At 33.1% G+C, this 18,535-nt stretch overlaps 2 protein-coding genes across 2 annotated transcripts in view; both read right to left on the bottom strand.

Moving 5' to 3' along the window:
- Positions 1 to 5,767: 5,767 nt before the first annotated feature.
- LOC145591142 (ferritin-3, chloroplastic-like) lies at positions 5,768 to 8,849 on the bottom strand. The gene is made up of 8 exons (XM_081647545.1): positions 8,439 to 8,849; positions 7,991 to 8,074; positions 7,835 to 7,895; positions 7,641 to 7,728; positions 6,510 to 6,571; positions 6,296 to 6,361; positions 6,121 to 6,184; positions 5,768 to 6,028 (listed from the first exon to the last, which is right to left on the bottom strand). The coding sequence occupies exons 1-8, from the start codon at positions 8,762 to 8,764 to the stop codon at positions 5,973 to 5,975; spliced, it is 807 nt and encodes a 268-aa protein (XP_081503671.1). The 5' UTR covers positions 8,765 to 8,849; the 3' UTR covers positions 5,768 to 5,972.
- Positions 8,850 to 17,272: 8,423 nt separating this feature from the next.
- Positions 17,273 to 18,535, bottom strand: part of LOC145591140 (cytosolic endo-beta-N-acetylglucosaminidase 1-like) — a 28,427-nt gene continuing 27,164 nt past the window's right edge. The window contains exon 14 of the transcript XR_014102254.1: positions 17,273 to 17,295. The gene's annotated coding sequence lies outside the window, so the exon portion shown is untranslated. The remainder of the gene's footprint in view (positions 17,296 to 18,535) is intronic.

Genomic DNA, 18,535 nt, shown 5'->3' with positions numbered 1-18,535 from the left:
TACGCCTCTATGGTTCTACACTTCTACCCATTTCCATAATTCATCACAAACTAAGTATCTCCTCTAATCAAATAAAATTTGTCTCATTCATTGATGAAGATGATGCCGCAATTGTAAAACTCAATCCAAGCAAACAAGCAATTTGACAATTGCGGTGCAAATGAAGGTAATTTTTGTTAAATTATTAAATAAAGTAGATTTAAGGTTGGTATCTCTTAGTGGAATTTGTGATGTTGATATATGAATTTGTTTGGGAACTTCAATTTGTGAGTTTAAAATTATATTTATATGTGTACAGCAAACAAATTTGATAGTTTTGAAGTGATCGATATTATTGGCAAAATTAAAGTAAAATGTAATCTATGGCATTAATATCAATGTCATCAATTGATATTTAATTTGTTTATACATGATAACATGCTTGATTATTGGATATGATTGTACATTGTCGAGGATCATAATTTGTTTATTTAATACTCTGCTTTGTACATTGCAACAACATAAACTTTTGTGTCGTTATTACGAGAAATGTTTTATCATACAAGGAGTGGATCCCGATAAACATTCAGTTGTGGATTTGCTTATTGATGTTTGGATACAAGCAGCTAGCCAAATTAGGCATGATCCTAAGTCTCCAAAAGTTATTTTTAAACAAGGGACTGACTTTTATTTGACAATATATTGTGATAAAAATTTGATGATGGTGTTTAGCTTGTGTGAAAATAAAGAAGAAATTGATCTAATTATAGAGGAAAGTGAGTTATCTTCATTATATTTTGAAGGAGCAAGAAGGGCTTATGAGGAATGGCAGAAAAAACAAGATAATGAGAAGATTGTTGAGGAGGTGCAGTGGTTTAAAAATGATTATATGCATGAGGCAGAAGTTCTTGAGATTCCTATAGAGCTACTATGGCCTACTGAACAAGAGCTTACATGGTTTGCTAAAGATACTGAGGTTGATAGTAGTGGGGTTCAAAGTGAGCCTATGTCATTAGAAGTTGAAGATCATATTCCCATCTTAGAAGCTCCAACTCTGATAGCCCTTAAAAAAAGACATTGTATTGATATAAAAAAAAACCTATACCAACCTATATACCTAATAAACACCATATTTTAAGTAAACAAAAGAGAGGCAAAAGATTGTTTAAGGATGATGGAAGTATAATTGTACAATCTCATAGCGATGTGGTTAATTTGGGCGGATATTCATCAGTTAGTACCAGGGATGAGTGGGATTTAGAGTATGAGGATGAGCCCCAATCTAGCGAGTATGAGGGAAATGAAGAAGATATACATTCTAATGATACGAGTGATGATGGTTGGGATGATGAGAAGTCTTATGTAAGTGATAGTGAAGGAGAAATAGATAATATTCCTAAGTTTATGAAGAATGGAAAGTGGTTTTCTTTGAAAGATGACAGTAGCATAAAACTTGAGTGGGCCAAATGTTTGAGAATAAGGCTAAGTTTCTAAGTGTATTTCAGTCTTATGCAATACAAGAGGGATTTTGTCTTAACAAAAAAAGAAGCACTAAGGTCAAATTTTGGGCCACTTGTAAGAAAATTGTTTCTGATTACGACCTTGAGGATAATAGAATAGAAAACAAGATTGCGGGTTCATGTCCATGGAGAGTATATGCAAGTTTATTGGATGATGGTATTACATTCCAAATCAAGACCTTTCGATCTGAGCACACTTGTGTGAGGCTTGATAAGAACCCTACATAAAAGCTCCTTGGATTGCTGAATCTCTAAAGGATGATTTTAGGGCCAACCCTGAAATCATGGTCAAGGGAATAAAAGAATTGATTATACAAAGACATGGGATTAGGTGTAAGAAAAGTCAATTATATTGAGCAAGGAGCATATTAAAGGATATGATGGATGGGTCTCATCAGGAGTCTTATGGTAGGTTACCCACTTACATACAAATGATCCTTGATAAAGAGTGTCGTTCAATTTGCGGGATTACATGGGGAATGCCTGAAGTGCCTTCTGCAAATCCTATATTCAAGAAAATTTTCATTAGTTTTGACCCTTCATAGGTGTAGATAGTACACACTTGCGGGGTAGATATGGGGGCACCCTACTGGTTGCTGCATCTTTAGATGGTGACAATGGGATTCTTCCCATTGCATATGCGGTGGTGGATAAAGAAACTAAAGAGAATTGGTCCTTCTTTTTTTACCATTTAAAAAGAATGGCAAATGAGGAAACTAGAAAGACATGGGTGATCATGAGTGACGGACAAAAGGTAACGACCTATAATATTTTTATCAATACTTTTTCTTTAATTTTTTTTTCTTAACGTTTTTGCCTCACTTACATATGATGTTAGGGGTTAGACATTACTTTGGATGAACAATTGCCTGAAGTATCAAGGAGGGTTTGTGCAAGGCATTTGTACGCCAATTTTAAGCGGCAATGGCCTAGAGATTTAATGAAGAATTACTTTTGGGTAGCCACAAACGCACACTCTCCATATGTATTACTTAAGGAAATGACACAAATCAAAAAGAATAATACAGATGCTTATAATTATTTGAATGACGTACCTTTGGAATTATGGGCTAGACATATGTTTGATCAAGAACTCAAGCTATCAAATTTATTAAACTGAAGAATTTTTTTTTATTTGTTTTAATTTCTATATTTTGATCGTTTTCATCCAAATTCCATGAACATAACCCATTCTTATTAAATATAAGTTCCAGAAGTGACTAACAATTTTGTCGAGTCTCTTAATGGAAAAATTAGAGAATTGAGAAGCCAACCTATTTTGACAATGCTTGAGGGATTTCGAAGACGATGTATGAAGAAATTGGAAAAAAAGTGAAGGTTTGCACTGAAATGGGATGGCCAACTGTGCCCCAGAGTAAAGAAGATGGTAGATTGGGCATGGGGTGATGGATATTTTTGTAAACCAACTGCTTCCGGCTATGGAGTATTTGAAGTCAAAGATATGCATGTTTACTTTTGTGTGGATTTGAATAAGTGGACTTGTATGTGTCAGGCATGGCAAAATGTGGGAATCCCTTGCAAACATGCTGCATCTGCTATCAGGTATCTAAGGAAGGAGATTACTGATTTCGTGCATCCTTGTTACTCTAAGGAAGCCTATTTAAGGACTTACAAAGGTTTCATACACCCAATTCCAGACCTAAACATGTGGCCAGAAGATGATCAACCACGACTTACTCATCTCGAGTTGACTAGGAGAGCTTGGGAGACCTAAAACTCAGAGGCACAAAGAAAAAGGTGAGACTCCTAATATGAAAAGGTCCACAGTTGTTCGATGTAGCATTTGCAAGTGTCTTGGACACAATAAAAGAGGTTGTCAAGGAGGAGAAACTAAAAAACAAAAGTCGAGCAAGCTAAACAACAGTGGGAATCAGACGAGAACTTGAACACATCAAGATCTTACAACAGTTGTATCATCGCAATACGCCAAGTTCCTCACTGAACAGTAGTATTCTAGTTTTTATTTATTTATTTATTTATTTTTATTAATATTACTTTTTGGGCATGTAGTCATGAAAATTTTTGGGTTACAAAAAATGATGTTGAAATTTGAAAGTGCAGTACATTGACTTTTTAATTGTTTTTAATTAATTTATGCATGACTAAAGATATATTTTTGTTTTATTAGCTGTAATTTTAGTTTCATGGCCTCTTAGTTCATGAGGAGAAAGAAGTTCCACTTCTATTGGTTCATGTACATATATAATTATGTTTTTATGCTAATATGTGGCTTTACTGTTTTAGTTTAATAAAAAAAATAATGATATTTTTCCAAAAAAAAAAAAAAAAAAAAAAAATTAACGGAGAATTTAACAGCGTTAACTATTAGGCACTAATATTGAACAATTATCTAATGACAGGACACTGAAGTGGGACTATTGAAACTATGGGTCACTAAAGTGGAATTTACTTAAACGTTGGGACACCAAAGTGTAAATTTTCCTTCTTACAATAATGGTTTAATGAAGTTACTTCCTCTATTTTTTTATACTTACACCACACCTTTTAGCACGCTTATCGACAAGGTGATTAAACTAGGTAAACGAATGAATTAAGCTATGAAATTTAAATCGTATCAACTTATCCCTTTCTTTTTATAGGCGTTAAAATTTTGTAAATTAATTTATCCGTTTACCTAGTCTATTAACTTCCTTAACATGCGTGCCAAAGGGGTGTGTTGCAACTAAATAAAAACGGAGGAAGTATGATATTAGAACAATTTTATTTAAAATATGTATACTACATAAAATAATTAAAGAAATAAACAAACTTGCATATATAGCATGTGTAAAGAATATACGAAGTAATAAAGTATGATATTTAAAATAATAATTTGAATATGGTCTAATTCACAGACTAGTTATTATCTATCAAAAGGTGCAAAACATAATGTAAATATGACACCTAAAATGGAATGCTAGAAGCCTAAAAGTAGTTAAGAGACTTTTCAAGGGTGTAATATATTTAGGTGTGATTCATGATTGTTTATGTATGTAGCTTTAAAGCTTACTTGAGCTTGGCTCAAGATAATGCTAATCGAGATCTCAGGTTTAAATCAAAACATTTGTTCAAATTAGTGAGCACCAATGTACAAACTACAAAGTGACCTAATATAAAAACTAGCTTTTCCCAAATCCCAATCAACTAAATTCTAACTGCATGTTGCTTGGCAAGGCTTTTTGTTCGTGGAAGCACTCTCCCTCCCCCTAGGCCCTTAACCCCTCAACAGTAAGAGTGTGTTCATAGACATCATAGTTTTTCAAGGTTGATGACAATTTGAACTTATTTAAAAAACCTTCTTTGCAACTTCTCTATTGTTGAGTCTCACCACGTTTATTGAGAAGCTAATCGAGCAGCAGATTATGTTGCTTTATGGTCACTACAGATGGACTCATCAGAAAATTATACTCTTGAGAAGATTTCTAATTTAATGCATTTTTTTTTTAAGTTTTAAAAAAATTGTAACGAACACTAAACATGACACATTGAGGATCAATGGAGATGTTTTGGAGCCACTAGCAATATATCAAGACTCTCCACAAGAGCAAGCAATATTGAGCTCCAAGAGTGGTGCATCAGTGCATGTATACCACATGAGCATAAGTTAAACACACTCACAAATCACAATGAAGCCGGGCTAGTGAGAGCACAATATAAGAATTGCGGAAGATTGATTTCCCATCCATCTTGACGATGTTGAGTGATACAAATATTGAAAACTTGAAAAGAGTTACGAGTATTTCACAGCTTATTAGCTACTCCATACTTCGTATAAAGCAACTTTCTTCACAGTTCGCACACCAATTACAAGTATTGAGTAATCAAATGTTGCAATCAGATAAATTGATGTCTTAATTTCTTTAGTCTCAACCTATCAAGTCAACAAATTATCGGTGTGCAAAGAGATTTTCACGTAGTATCTGACATCATTTTCCACAAGGCTGAGAAGGCACAAATGAACGGATGAACCTCATGACATGATTAATAGCTTTCACAATAAACTCAGCTGCAGAATTTTAGGGTATGAAGTCATCTATTCAGATGGCCAGCACAAACCTTCAAGTAACTGAGCTTAAGGATTATGTTTTATGGAGCCAAAAAATCAGCTACAAAATAGGACGATATCATTTTTGCATCTTTAATTATTAGGGAAAAATATGGAGCCTAACTCCTCAAGACAAAACCACAAACTTTTCAAAGGGGGAAAAATTATACAAACCAACACAACATGGACATCCTAAACAAAATGAGCAAAATCGATTTTGATTTCATTTAGGCATTTGAACTTAAATCAACTTAAAGCAGGTCTACATTCCATTTGAACAAGATTACCAAAGGAAAAAGTTTTGAAGCTAAAATCCCCCAATTCCAGAATTGAGTAGGTTACATGATATAAACTCTGCTCAATACTCTAATATGTCGACGAAATTCTCTTAACAGTAATCAAACTTTTCAAGCAGCAGCAGCGTCACCCTCGTGAAGAAGGGTCTGATCAAAGTGCCATACACCTGGGGGCATTAACCATAACATTAGCATCAATAATATTAATGAAACAAACATGGAGAGCATCAGTTTCAAATGAAGGCAGATAAATAATTACCATGTCCCTTGCCAATTCTCCGGAGCTGAGCTACATATTCTGAGATTTTCTTTATGGCTTCAACCTGCAAAGCAATAAGCAATTTAAAACATCAGTAGTGTAAATTGTAATCAGCAGTTCCTTGAGCATGTATCACAATATCTTATTCAATGTATAACCAAGAAAGTTATATTACCTGTTCATTTAAGAACTCGCCCTCAATATATTCTTGCAATTGGACATCATTGTTCTTCTCAGCTACCTGAAAATAAGAAAGTTGGATATTATTGTCAGCAAGTCCTACTTTATAACAGTACGGAGTATAAGTTTAATTTTACCATTCCTTAGCTACAGAAATAAATTTGAAGGACAAACAGCCAACAAATGAGGAATGGGTTGCTAGTACTTACTTGATGCAGGTTCAACAATTTTTCATTAACAAGCTTCTCCAAGGACAAGGCAAGTTCCATAGCTGCATCACAAACAGAACAGTCAATACTAATTACTTCGCAGCAAAACTAATTTGTAGTCACACGGCTCACACCAAAGATGGATATGCATAGCAGGACATGTATCATGACTTGTGGCCATGCCAATGGGCTTGAATGACAAACACAAGTACATGATGTTTATCAAGGATTAGGTATGTTTATGACATTACTTATGATACGCTATTTAATCAATAAAGATCGAAATTGTATTGTTTGTTTAAAGGTGTTGCTGAATGCAACAAAGGAAAGACAACATAGAATTACGTACATCAAGCTTGTTTTTAAAACATCATACATCAAAGGTTAATTTTTGTTATAAAAACTACAATGTATATTGCTGGTTGGTCAACTAATCCATCCAATGAATGACTTCTCCTGTTATAGACTTCAGAATAAAAGTTCTATTATAAAAAACTATATAACTAATAGCAAGAAGTATAGGTTTCGAATTTGAATAATTTAGAGGCTAGAGGAGAATAAGTAAGCCATCACTCCCCTTTCCTGCAGTTCATTTCAATAACTTACTACTTCTATTTCCACAAATATTCCATATCTAGCACAAAATTAATCTGAGATTCAATGTTATGTGATTGATTACGATCACATTTTTCACATAGTTAATGAACTGCCAACCTCCTGAATTGCTCTCTTACACCATCTTTTATTAAGCCCAGAACATTTACCCTCCCCAATAAAGAAACCGTGAACATTTAAAATTGCAAGTGGAACTAAAGAAAATAAAAGTAAACATCTAAAGCATGTGATATCTATCCACGTTCCCCCCATGAACAACCCATTAAATCATTAATCCTTTAAAAAGTACATTAATGTCAACAGACATGATATACCCTACACCAAAAGCACATCAATAAATCAAAATGCAGCACACGTCCTAGCTGAAATCATGATAGCAATATCATCCTAGTACAAAGTATATGCCAAATCAACTAAACAAACACAATTGCAGATCTACATCTCAGCACGAACACACAAAACCAAATAATCAATGAATACAAATACTATATGGAAAGGATGAACAAGAAAACCCACCATGCAAAGCATCTCCCTTCTCTTCATGATCAAATTCAGAAAGTGGCATCAATATTGATTGCAACTTCACCTTCCCACCACGTTTGTTCTGCAATCCAACACAATAAATACATATATATTCTCAATTAATTCAATTACACAGCCTAAAATGACAAATTGAGCCATCAATTTGGGTTATTTCTTGTATGAAGTACCTGGTATTCCATCAATTTCTCAGCATGCTCTCTTTCCTCCTCACTAGATTCCTTGAAAAATCTAATCATAAAGTAACATGAATTAAGTACAATAACATACATTAGTGCAACTCAAAAAGGGGGGAAAACCGAAAAAGGTAATTTTCGAGCGATTACTTTGCAAGACCCTTGAGTGCCACATTGTCTCGATCAAAGTAAGCATACATCGCGTGATAAACGTAAGAAACATTGTATTCCACACTGCAAAACATCCCAATTTTATTGAAAATGTCAATAATTAAATTACACATTGATCAATTCACCAACAAAAGCAGGGCATGAATATATACAGGATCCATAAACAGAAAGAATTAGATACATCATACATCAACGAAATAAGGCCGAAAAACAGATTATAAACCTCAATTTAATACACTTCGTAGACGAATTAGAAAAAAATTGGAGCCAAATGCGAAAGGAAATATATAAATCAACGAAATGAAGATTAAATTAAACGTCAGAAATCATAATTCGAACAATTACCAGAAATTCCATATATAGATAATGAATAAACTGTAAATTATAAATTTAATCAAAGAAACAGAAGGAAGAAAATGAGAATTACTTGATTTGTTCATTAATGGCGGATTCACAATCATCGGCATACTTCTGACGAGCAAGAGAAGCCTGAGGAACAGTAGGAACCATAGAGAGCTCCTTCTTAACCTCCTCAAACGGCTCAAAAATGACTCCTGTCAAAGGACGGCTGTTAGTTTCCGGCGCCACTGCAGAAACGGAGAATCCGCCATTGTTAGGGTTTTTTGTCGGCGAAGAAAATCGGACCGAAGAAAAACTCAGAGAATTCGAAACAGAATTCGCCGATGAGAGAGAATGGGTGTCGCCGCCATTGTTGGCGAGGAGAGAGAAAGCTGGAGAAGCTCTGAGAAGCATCACGAAAATGACGGAAAAAAGTTTTAGAGAGAGAAAGAAAATTGTAGAGAGAGAGAGTTGGGAAGATGATGGAGAAGATGAGAATGAGTGAGTGAGTGCGTGGACGGATGAGGAGATTATAATGGCGTGTGGAGGGCACTAGGTTTAGAATGAGAGTCGTTGGATGAAGGGACACGTGGAAGGTTGAGATGAAAAGCGTGTGTTAGGCTTGTGTTGGGTGATTATTCTAGGTATGTGTGGCATGATATTTTAGGTGCTTTTAATTATGGCTTGTAGTTTATTGGCATTTGGCCGACTTTATTATTGAAAAATGTGATGGGTAAAAGTGAAGATAAAGTTGGAGAATTTTTGGAAAATTCGAGTTTTGTGGAGGGCAATTTTTGGTGTGTATTTTATTTTAGATGCCAATTAGATGATCATTATTCTATTCGAAGTAAGAAATTTTGGCTAATTATTCTAATTCTAGGTGTGTGACACTGAATTTATTGTGTCCTAGTTGATCAAAATTGTTTGAAATTACATGAACTAATATTAGTTAAATTCACTTTGATTTATAATAAAACTTTTATTTCCTTTTTTTAAAATAAATTGTTAAATTAAGCTGGATTAAACAATGTCTAAGAGAGTGAGTATAGTGCTGTTTAATTTGATCATTTCTATAGCAAACATGGCTTAATTGACGTATGGGTAGTATCCTTTACCAATAAGGTGTTGATAGTGGGCCTCTCTCGGTTGTATTGCTTTTGCCCTCTTTTGATATCCAACATTTTTACACCTACTTAGCTAGTTTATACTTCCTATCCATTAAGGAGTGTTTGTTAGGGGATTAATATAAACGGTTAGGGATGAGGGGAATGGGATTAGTAAGGTGTGATAATTAACTATTTATCCCTCCATTTATTTAACTAAGGGGGTGATATAGGGAAAGGGATAGAAAATGGATTTTAAAAAGACCAAAGAAGTTAGTAAGGATATACCGCTATAGTTTAATAGTTTTCTTACTAAATCTGAATACTTCCAATACATACTAAACATGGGATAACAATTTTTATCCTTATCTTGGCCACCTAATTCCTATCTTTATCCTTCCTCGTTATCTCTTGCATCAAACGCTTTGTTTGTTTATTCATATTTTTTTTTTGTGGTAAGAAGAAGGGGGCTCATTTAAGGGGGGAAGATGAAGAAAATACCTCAAATGAGTCCCATGAGACTTAATCCCTATACCAAAGAGATATGAGGTGGGAGCGATGTCACTATCTATCACCTCAACCTTCCTAATACTTGATCTATATTAATTTATCTCTATTTTTTTTAGTTAACACATATTCATTTTTAGGAAGTTTTTTTAATTGACACGTTTTATTTTTGGGTAATTTTTTTACTTTGTATATTCTAGCCACTCCAATTGCTTTATCATTGTATCTCACTCTCTCTCCCCTCTCCTAAATATGTGTGCATAAACTAAACATGCTAAGTTAATAGAAACAGAAGAAGTATGTTTTTGCAATTTTAGGTACAGGATTTAGGGAGTTATAACAATCAAATAATGCAGCACCAAAAAAAAACATCAAATAATCAATCATGGGGCCCAAAATTAAAACAACTCAGTATAGTGTTGTTTCCACGTTTATGTATTGGACCTGTAGAGGTCAAAGTTCCAGCTACTTATTACTTTTTGGGCCACTAAATTGGGCTTTACGCAATCAGAAATATAAACTGAAAACCATCACATTTTTTGGTCCATTGTTTTCTGGACCTTAAAGGTTGTCCAAGTGTGATAAAATAGTCACGTTTGAAGTGTGTCTGGAAAGTTGGTGCTACTGTGATAGAGAGTGGAGACTAAGAACTGGAGTAAAATATGTAAGGTCGTTTGAAGTGTGTTTGGAAAGTTGGTGCTAATATCTATCGGAGTCAGCATGACACAAAGGGTCAGGGGTTCAAATCTCATCCACCCCCCACTTTCAAGTGAAATATTAAGCGCTGGGTATGAGGAGGTCCATCTGCATCCACACTTTTAGCCCAAACGGACTCTCGTGTGAGAGGGCGTGATAGAGTATAAAACATATTCTTGGGCCTCAACCATCAGCTTAAGCGTTTAGTTGAGTTGGTCCTCTAACATGGTATCAGAGCCAAGTTAAGTTGTGTTGTGATTTGGGCCAATATTATGGACAACTCACATGTGAGAGGGGGTGTTGAGCCCATGAGAAAACCCATACGTGAGTGGTGTGTTGTCCCACATTAGTTGAGTTTATAAGTGAGAGTTTGTATTGGGATGTATATCCCACATTGAAGAAATAAGAAAATCGTGTCCACTTTATAAGGTTAAGGGGCTACTTCCCTCATGGTTTTTAGGTGGAACCTCCTTGGTTGTGTAAAGTAGACAGTTGTGACCTAGGCCCGTTTATCAGGTCCTTCCCAGGTAATCACCACTCATCCTATCGGAGTTAAAAATATTGTATAAAAAAAAATTTCAAGGGGAAAAAAAAAAACTAAATAAAAATGCTACCCTCCGCTTTGCTTCCTCCTCTCACTTCCACATTTCTTAAGTTACAACTATTCTTGTAGGGAACCAAAAAAAGAAAATCTAATTTGCAATTTTGTTTTTTTTTTTTTTTTTCTTTTCTATTTCAGGTAATTTTTTTAAGAACAACGAAGCGTTAATTTAAGAGCAATGGAAAATTGTGAAAAGTGAGAAAGTTTAAGAAAATATGAATTTAGTTAAATATATATTAACAAAATTAACAACGAAGAACTTTTGTTTATACTAACTTTTATAAGTCGGGTTAATTTTGTACTCCGTATGTGTATTAAGGGGCACAATAGGCGAATAGAATACTTAATTGTATTTTTTTGTCATTATAAAGAAACACAAAAAGAATGAAAAACCATGCATGCATCTCGAAAATGAACAATCTTCTTGCATTAAATGAACCATATTGGAGCTTAGCAAAGCTACAAGTTTAGTTAGTTCTTTTTGCTTTTCTATGTTCTAAAAAGATGTCTGTTTTCTGGGTTTAAACAACACAGCCTAATTTTCATCAAAAAACAGAAGAGTAGAAGAAAAACAATGCAACAATTTCAAAGAGAAAGTTCCCTCACTTCCATATATACTATACTGTTTTTTGTAGTCTCTCTTATTTCTAGGTTTAGGGTTCTGAAATCATTTAATGCAAAGTGTTTTATACTAATACTGAATTTTTGTTTATTTTATGTACCTCTTTTTGTATACACAGTAGTACATATTTGACTAAACTATCCAATCAATTAACCACTTCCATAACAAATAAACTAGCTTAGCTTTAGCTATATATATATGCTACATACATACATTATTATTACATTATATTGGTTGTAGTTATCAGGTATCTCTAGGTTTTTGCTTAAGTTTATTCGAAAGTAACATGCATGGATATTCCAAGTGATGATACTTGAGAAATGTTGGTCAATTTTGAATTTGGTAGTGTTAAATGCAATATTAGCTTGACCTTCGAATCTCATTATTGACAAGATCGACTTATACTACTTAGATATTGATCTGATGATCGTTCATATGTACATGTTGAATAGACAAAAAAAAGTTTAATAAGATGAAGAGCATTTAATTAAAAGAGCCGAATGACAGAAAAATATTCCCTAAACTTCATGCATGAAATTTAATACTAACATTATGTACTTGGCTTGGCTAAGCTTAGGGTTTTATTATAAGTTAAACAATGGATGGATTTATAAGAGACATGAAGGTTCATAATACTAAGAGAGACAAGATGCTAAGAAAGAAGTGCTGTGTTTATGTTTTATGGAGAAAGACAAGAAATAGAAGATTTGGATTCATGTGACCTACATTTAATGTGTTTTGCAGAGGGATAAGGTTTAGGTTTCTTGGCCGACTAATTTTATTTCTCTTAATTAATCAATTAATTTTCTTTATTTTTAATTTTATTTCCCTCGAAATTTGGTTTTATTTCTTCCATTTTATAAAAACAAACCCCACCTCACAGCTTCTTAATCTAATGTCAGTAAGGTTTCATCAGTGTTAGAGTTAATTGGACAGCATTGTTAATTTATTGATTTATTTTCAGTGATAGAATTCTTTTTGTAGGGTTAAAGAATCTTCTTAAAATAAGTTGTTGATGAATAGTGTACTAAATTTTGTTTTCTTTAATGGATTCTGATCTCTTAATGTTAGGCTGGAGTGTTTTCTTTTAGTTTAAAAACTAAATTTAAATTGGTCTAAAGCCTACTTAATTATTTGTTGTCTGAAAAAACAAGAGAGGATATATGGCCGACATAAGTAGCATAAGATTGATGAACTACTTCACTTATTACCAAGTTACCAACTATATATGTTTAGAATTTAATAAATCTTATCAAATTTGTACGGATATGTAAATGGCCACTAAGAAATGTGTTGCAAGTTCACAAAATATTTATCATCCATCACGAGATACATTAACGATATACAATGTTTATATCGAGATTTTAGAATTTATTAACATTCATTATATTGAACGCTAACAACATTATATTGTGTACTTCAACCCAAGTGCTTTCACAAGATATCAAACCCTAGCTAACTTTGCAGAAGTGGAAGCAACTTTTTTTTTTTTTTTTTTTCAATGATATGTTTGGCAATAATAGTTTATCGCAAATTGCAGGACTAATTGTATATCTATTGATATGATACACAATACACGTGTTGATTTATTTGTATGATCTAAGCCTAGATTCCGTATTATGACGAGAATCTTTTAGATTTGTATTATACACTAATTAATTGTCAGATGTCTCACTTAATATAAGAAGACTCTTTGCTAATCTACGCAGAAGTAGTACTTAATTACTCAACAACAGTATGCATTCACATCTATCACAGAAACAGATTAAAATAACTTCGTGCATATACTCCTAAATGTTTGTTGATTAATTCCTCATTCTTACTTAGATACGGAGAAATAGATCAATACCACATTTGATTCATATTAATTGGGTACCGTTAATAACTTGAAATAGATCGATACCACATTTGATTCTTATTGATTGGGTAACATTAACAACTTGGGTTCGATAGGCTTCAATAAAGAATTTACATGTAATACGTTAGAAAATGTCTTATGTTGATGGAATTGTCCGTTATAATGGAACTCCATTTCCAAACACGTGTTATTCTGAAAAACAAAAAATATCATCAAACTATAAGCTGGTATGAGAAATATATGAATTTTTTTTAAAAAATAAAAGTAATGTATGCGTTACTTCTCTCTCTTGTTGTGAATCTACTTGGTATCTCTTGGTTATCACTTAGCAGAAAATTAAATTAATTAATAATTCCATCAGATTAATTAGAATATGTTTGAAGTTGATCGTGTAAAAGAGTGGGCTTGGGGAATAGATATTGCAGGAAACCGTACCTTGATTTTTGAAATAATTAGTACTAATACAAATATGTTATAAAATGATCCATGTGTTAGGGTATTCCTAGTAACTTTGCATGCATGCATAAAGTACGCAAGTTGTATATAAAAATCTATTATGTCATTGAAAAAGGTAAACTAACCATGCTAATATATATTGAGACTAACTCAATAACATAATATATATACAAAAACTTATTATGTGATTTTAGATATTTGTTAAGTAGATAATAGATGAAAGTTAACATATAAATATTACAGAAGTCCAATTACTATGAGTATTCAAGAATGGGGGAATATAATCAAATACTACTCATGTTAAGCAAGGTTTATTACTAATTAAAATCAAACTATTCATGTTATAGAGCCATATAAGGTGTCATATTGTTTCATGCGTGATGCACCATCTTAAAATCGATTGACAATCTAGTGATTCAAGTCAAGCTCAGGTATACACGACTCAACCATAAAGAAGAGTAATCACATTATACATGACATGATTCAATGGTGTAATTAATTAAGTAATTAACTAAGTAAGTATTGTTGTTGGTCCCACTCCCAAGTGAGAATATTGTACCCCTCTTAATGGGGGTATTGGGGAGGGAGAGTTTTGGTAGAGTTTTTGCAAAAAATGTGGAATTCACGTGAATGTCTGTCTTAACAAAAACATTCACGTCGGGCCACCTCCATATTAATCAAATTTACGATTAATTACACTTGTTTTGAATTTTAATTAGTAGCTCTAAACTCTAGTGTAATTAATAGTGTTCATCCCTTTAAACAAACATCCTCAACGAAGGAAATGAGTGGGCCCAATTAAGCTAACCAATCACGAGCTTTTGCGGCAGTCAAACTTTGATTTTTGGTCTTCAATCTTTCTCTCTATTTTCTTTCTTTCTTTGGTATAAAAGAAATTTATGAGTAAAAACTTAAAAATTAGAAACACATGCATTATCAAAGCTCTTAAACTCCTTATCGATAGAGAACATTAACATTATTTGAAATGCATAAATCCTCTTTATTATTCTAATTGAGTAATACTGGATCCAAAAAAAAAAAAAATGGTAAAAATTTCCCGCTAATGAATTGATTTTTGTACTTTTGATGAGAGAAGATGAAATGTGCTCAAATAATCTAAGCTTTTGCAATAGAGATATAATAAACTATAATATCTTGGAGTCAAAACTATATTCTCTTACGAAGTATTTTTCAAGTGGTCTACTATATTAATGGATCAGAGAGTTTTTAACACTGTAATCTATATGAATTAATGCACACCATATCGATTATCATCATCCTATGAATATAACAATACCTGATACTTTAAGAGAGAGGTAAATAAGTTTAGATTAACGTTAAAACAATATGAAAACAGATTAATTAATTAAGTAAATTATCAAGAATACATATCTAAGAAATGTGGTCCATGGATGAGGGGTAGTTATATTGCTGCCCTAAAGTAGGAACAAGTTTCGGACAAATCTAGAAATGGGAACACCAACGGCAAAGGGCAAAGAAAGAAAGGAAAAAAAAAAAGGTAATAAGGCTAAAAATAAAACAGTAAACCACGAATAGGGCAATTAGTCTATAAATTGGTTTTTATATTAACTTGGACAGACCAACTAGATTAATCTAATGTTTCTACACTAGTTTTTTTTAAGACCTAACAGTCTTAAGCTGCCCTTTGCATAATTGCATTTCCTACAAAAAAAAAAAAAAAAAAAAAGGTTCCTTTACATTTGCACCTACGTAAAAGTAAATAGACGTAATTTCTAAAGTGCACTACTCGGATTTACTCCCTCCACTTCTTTTGACTTTTCTATCTTCAAGGCAATACTTTCTCCGTTTCTTTTTAGTTGACGCGTTTGATTTAGGCACATATATTAAAGAGAGGAGAGAGAGTAAGAGAGAATGAAAAAGCAAGTGAGGTAGCTTATAAATACAAGGTAAAAAAGTTACCCCAAAAGGAAACATATCAACTAAAAAAAAACTTCCTAAAAAAGAATACATGTCAACTAAAAAGAAACGAAGGTAGTATTAAATAAGTAAAAAGAAAAAAAAATAAATAAAGAAAATATTTTTTATTATTACTTTCTACTTTCTTTTTTTACTTGATTCGCCTTGACTTTTACATTATCACCACCTCCTTGACCGTCTTTTGTAAATAATATATAAGAAAAAATATATTCACGTGAGATATTTTTGAATTCGTTTCAACAAGTACTATCATATTATATAACTTTTATAATTTTTATTTATAGAGAATTAAAGTTGTTGATCTTTACATTTTTAAATTAACAAACGTGATAAAAAAAACAAGTCAAGTAAAAAAGAACAGAGAAATTATTATTTATACGAGTATGTTTAGAGTGATTTTGTTGATGTTCTAATATTACATGGTCAAATATGAAGTCCGCGTAACAATGATCGCCTGATGGGTTAGCCCAAGATCCCCATTCCCCACCCGCTAGTATTTATACTTGTCAATTTGTCATATTAACCCTATTTTTTTTCAAAACCAAATAACATTACAAATAAGTGAATAACATTACGATTTAAAATATCGTCAGGTAACAAATTCTTATTCCATGTACAGTAAACTATAATCACGATGTACTTTTCCATATGTAATTTTATTATTGCAAAAGTAGAAATAATAATTTTACAGAGCAACTTGATACATGCTAGTGGTACTACTTCAATCCGAAATGGATATATATGGTCACATTTCCTTACCCTGCCACACAAATGTTTTGGTGCCTTTCTAGAACATGACTAATCACGGAAAGCTAACTAACCAAACAAATTGAGATCCTAATTAATCACGTCAACATAACCTCTCCCACTCTATGTTGCTCGGACTCGAGTACTCTTATTTAACATGGACATGTGTCCAAGTGTCCTACTAATGTCGTCCAAGTGTCGAAGATCCGACATGGACACTTGAGGTGATATAGAGATTCTGAGAAACATAGAACCCACATGAACCAAATTCTTCCTTTGGAATCATCACACAGCCACCCCTATAAGAACCCTTAATTGGTCTTTTCTACTTGGTTAGATAAAAAAGGTGTTGAGATAAGTGACAACTAATTCTGAACGAAAGGAATATGCAACTACCTGCAAAATATCAACACAAGTGCCAAAATAATGGGAGTGATACAAACAATAATAGCCACAAAATCATAACTTTGAGGGCTTAATTATCCTCTTGCTGGTGAATGTGATAGATTATCAGCAGGAAACAATGGATCAGCTATATGGTTGTTAAGTTGTTTAATCAAATTATATAGATGTAATGCTATGACTATATCAGCTTCCAGAATGAACAGTTTTTTTGCATTGATTTTCCAGGAGACAATCTAGAGGATTATTCCTACACACTATTATTCCATTTGTTAGCTAAGTTCATATAATTTTGGAAAAAGATAGTCTCTTCATTTTTTGTTACAAAGCACACAGTTTTCAAACAATCCAAACCACTAATTTTTCACATAGCGTGTCAATTAAATTGCCTCAAAAATTATACCATTAGATCTATATTAAACAGTACTTTCATTTTCTTTCAAATTGTAAGACCAAAGATCAAATCCCGCTTACATCTTGTAGACCACCGAAGACCTCATAATCCCTTAAGAGAGAATGAAAATAAGAAACTCTACAGTTCAAATCAAAAGATAATCTCATGAGAGAAATTTTATTCTAATAATGGGTTCCAACACCAACACCAGTTTATTACCCATTGTTTGATATGCCAACAAAAGGCCAAATCATTTCTAAATCCTCCATGACATAGTCACTCCCTTCTTTTCAGACATCATCTATAACCCTTATAAAAGCCCCAAGCACCAAGACTGTAGCAATTTTACTGTTCCTTATGAACAGGAAATTGACTGTTTTGCCCTCCCTGCCCCTTAGCACCCTTCTCTGGTTGACCAAGTTGACTGGGCTATTTCGGTCTTTTTGCTTTTACATTGCATGTGCTCTCAGCGGGCTGACGCGTGGCATTCATCCTCTTGGTCTTTTCGGGTTGCCCATTTCTCTCTCTTGCTTTTGCTCCTCTCATCCTCACTTCTCCTAAGCATCCTCAATTTTCTCTCTCTCTCCTCCATTGAAGCGCACTTTGAGTTCTCCATTAAACCGCACTCTGAGTTCTCCATTGAAGCCTACTTTGAGTTTTTCGCCGGTGAATTGGATTTTCAACTTTTAAGTCCGGCGTTTTCTGGGGGTTTTATTGTCTTATCCTTTGTTTTTTTTTTTCGCCTGATTTCAAAATTCTAGGGTTAAGGTTAGGGTTTTTGGTTGGTTTTCAAGATACTCAAATCTTGATTTTCTTTAATCAAAATTCTTCATTATTTTT

The sequence above is a fragment of the Chenopodium album genome, chromosome 18, assembly GCF_948465745.1.
Source record: "Chenopodium album chromosome 18, dcCheAlbu1.1, whole genome shotgun sequence".
NCBI lineage: Eukaryota > Viridiplantae > Streptophyta > Magnoliopsida > Caryophyllales > Amaranthaceae > Chenopodium > Chenopodium album.
Note: the sequence above shows the minus strand (reverse complement) of the source record. Positions and strands in the feature narration are given on the sequence as shown.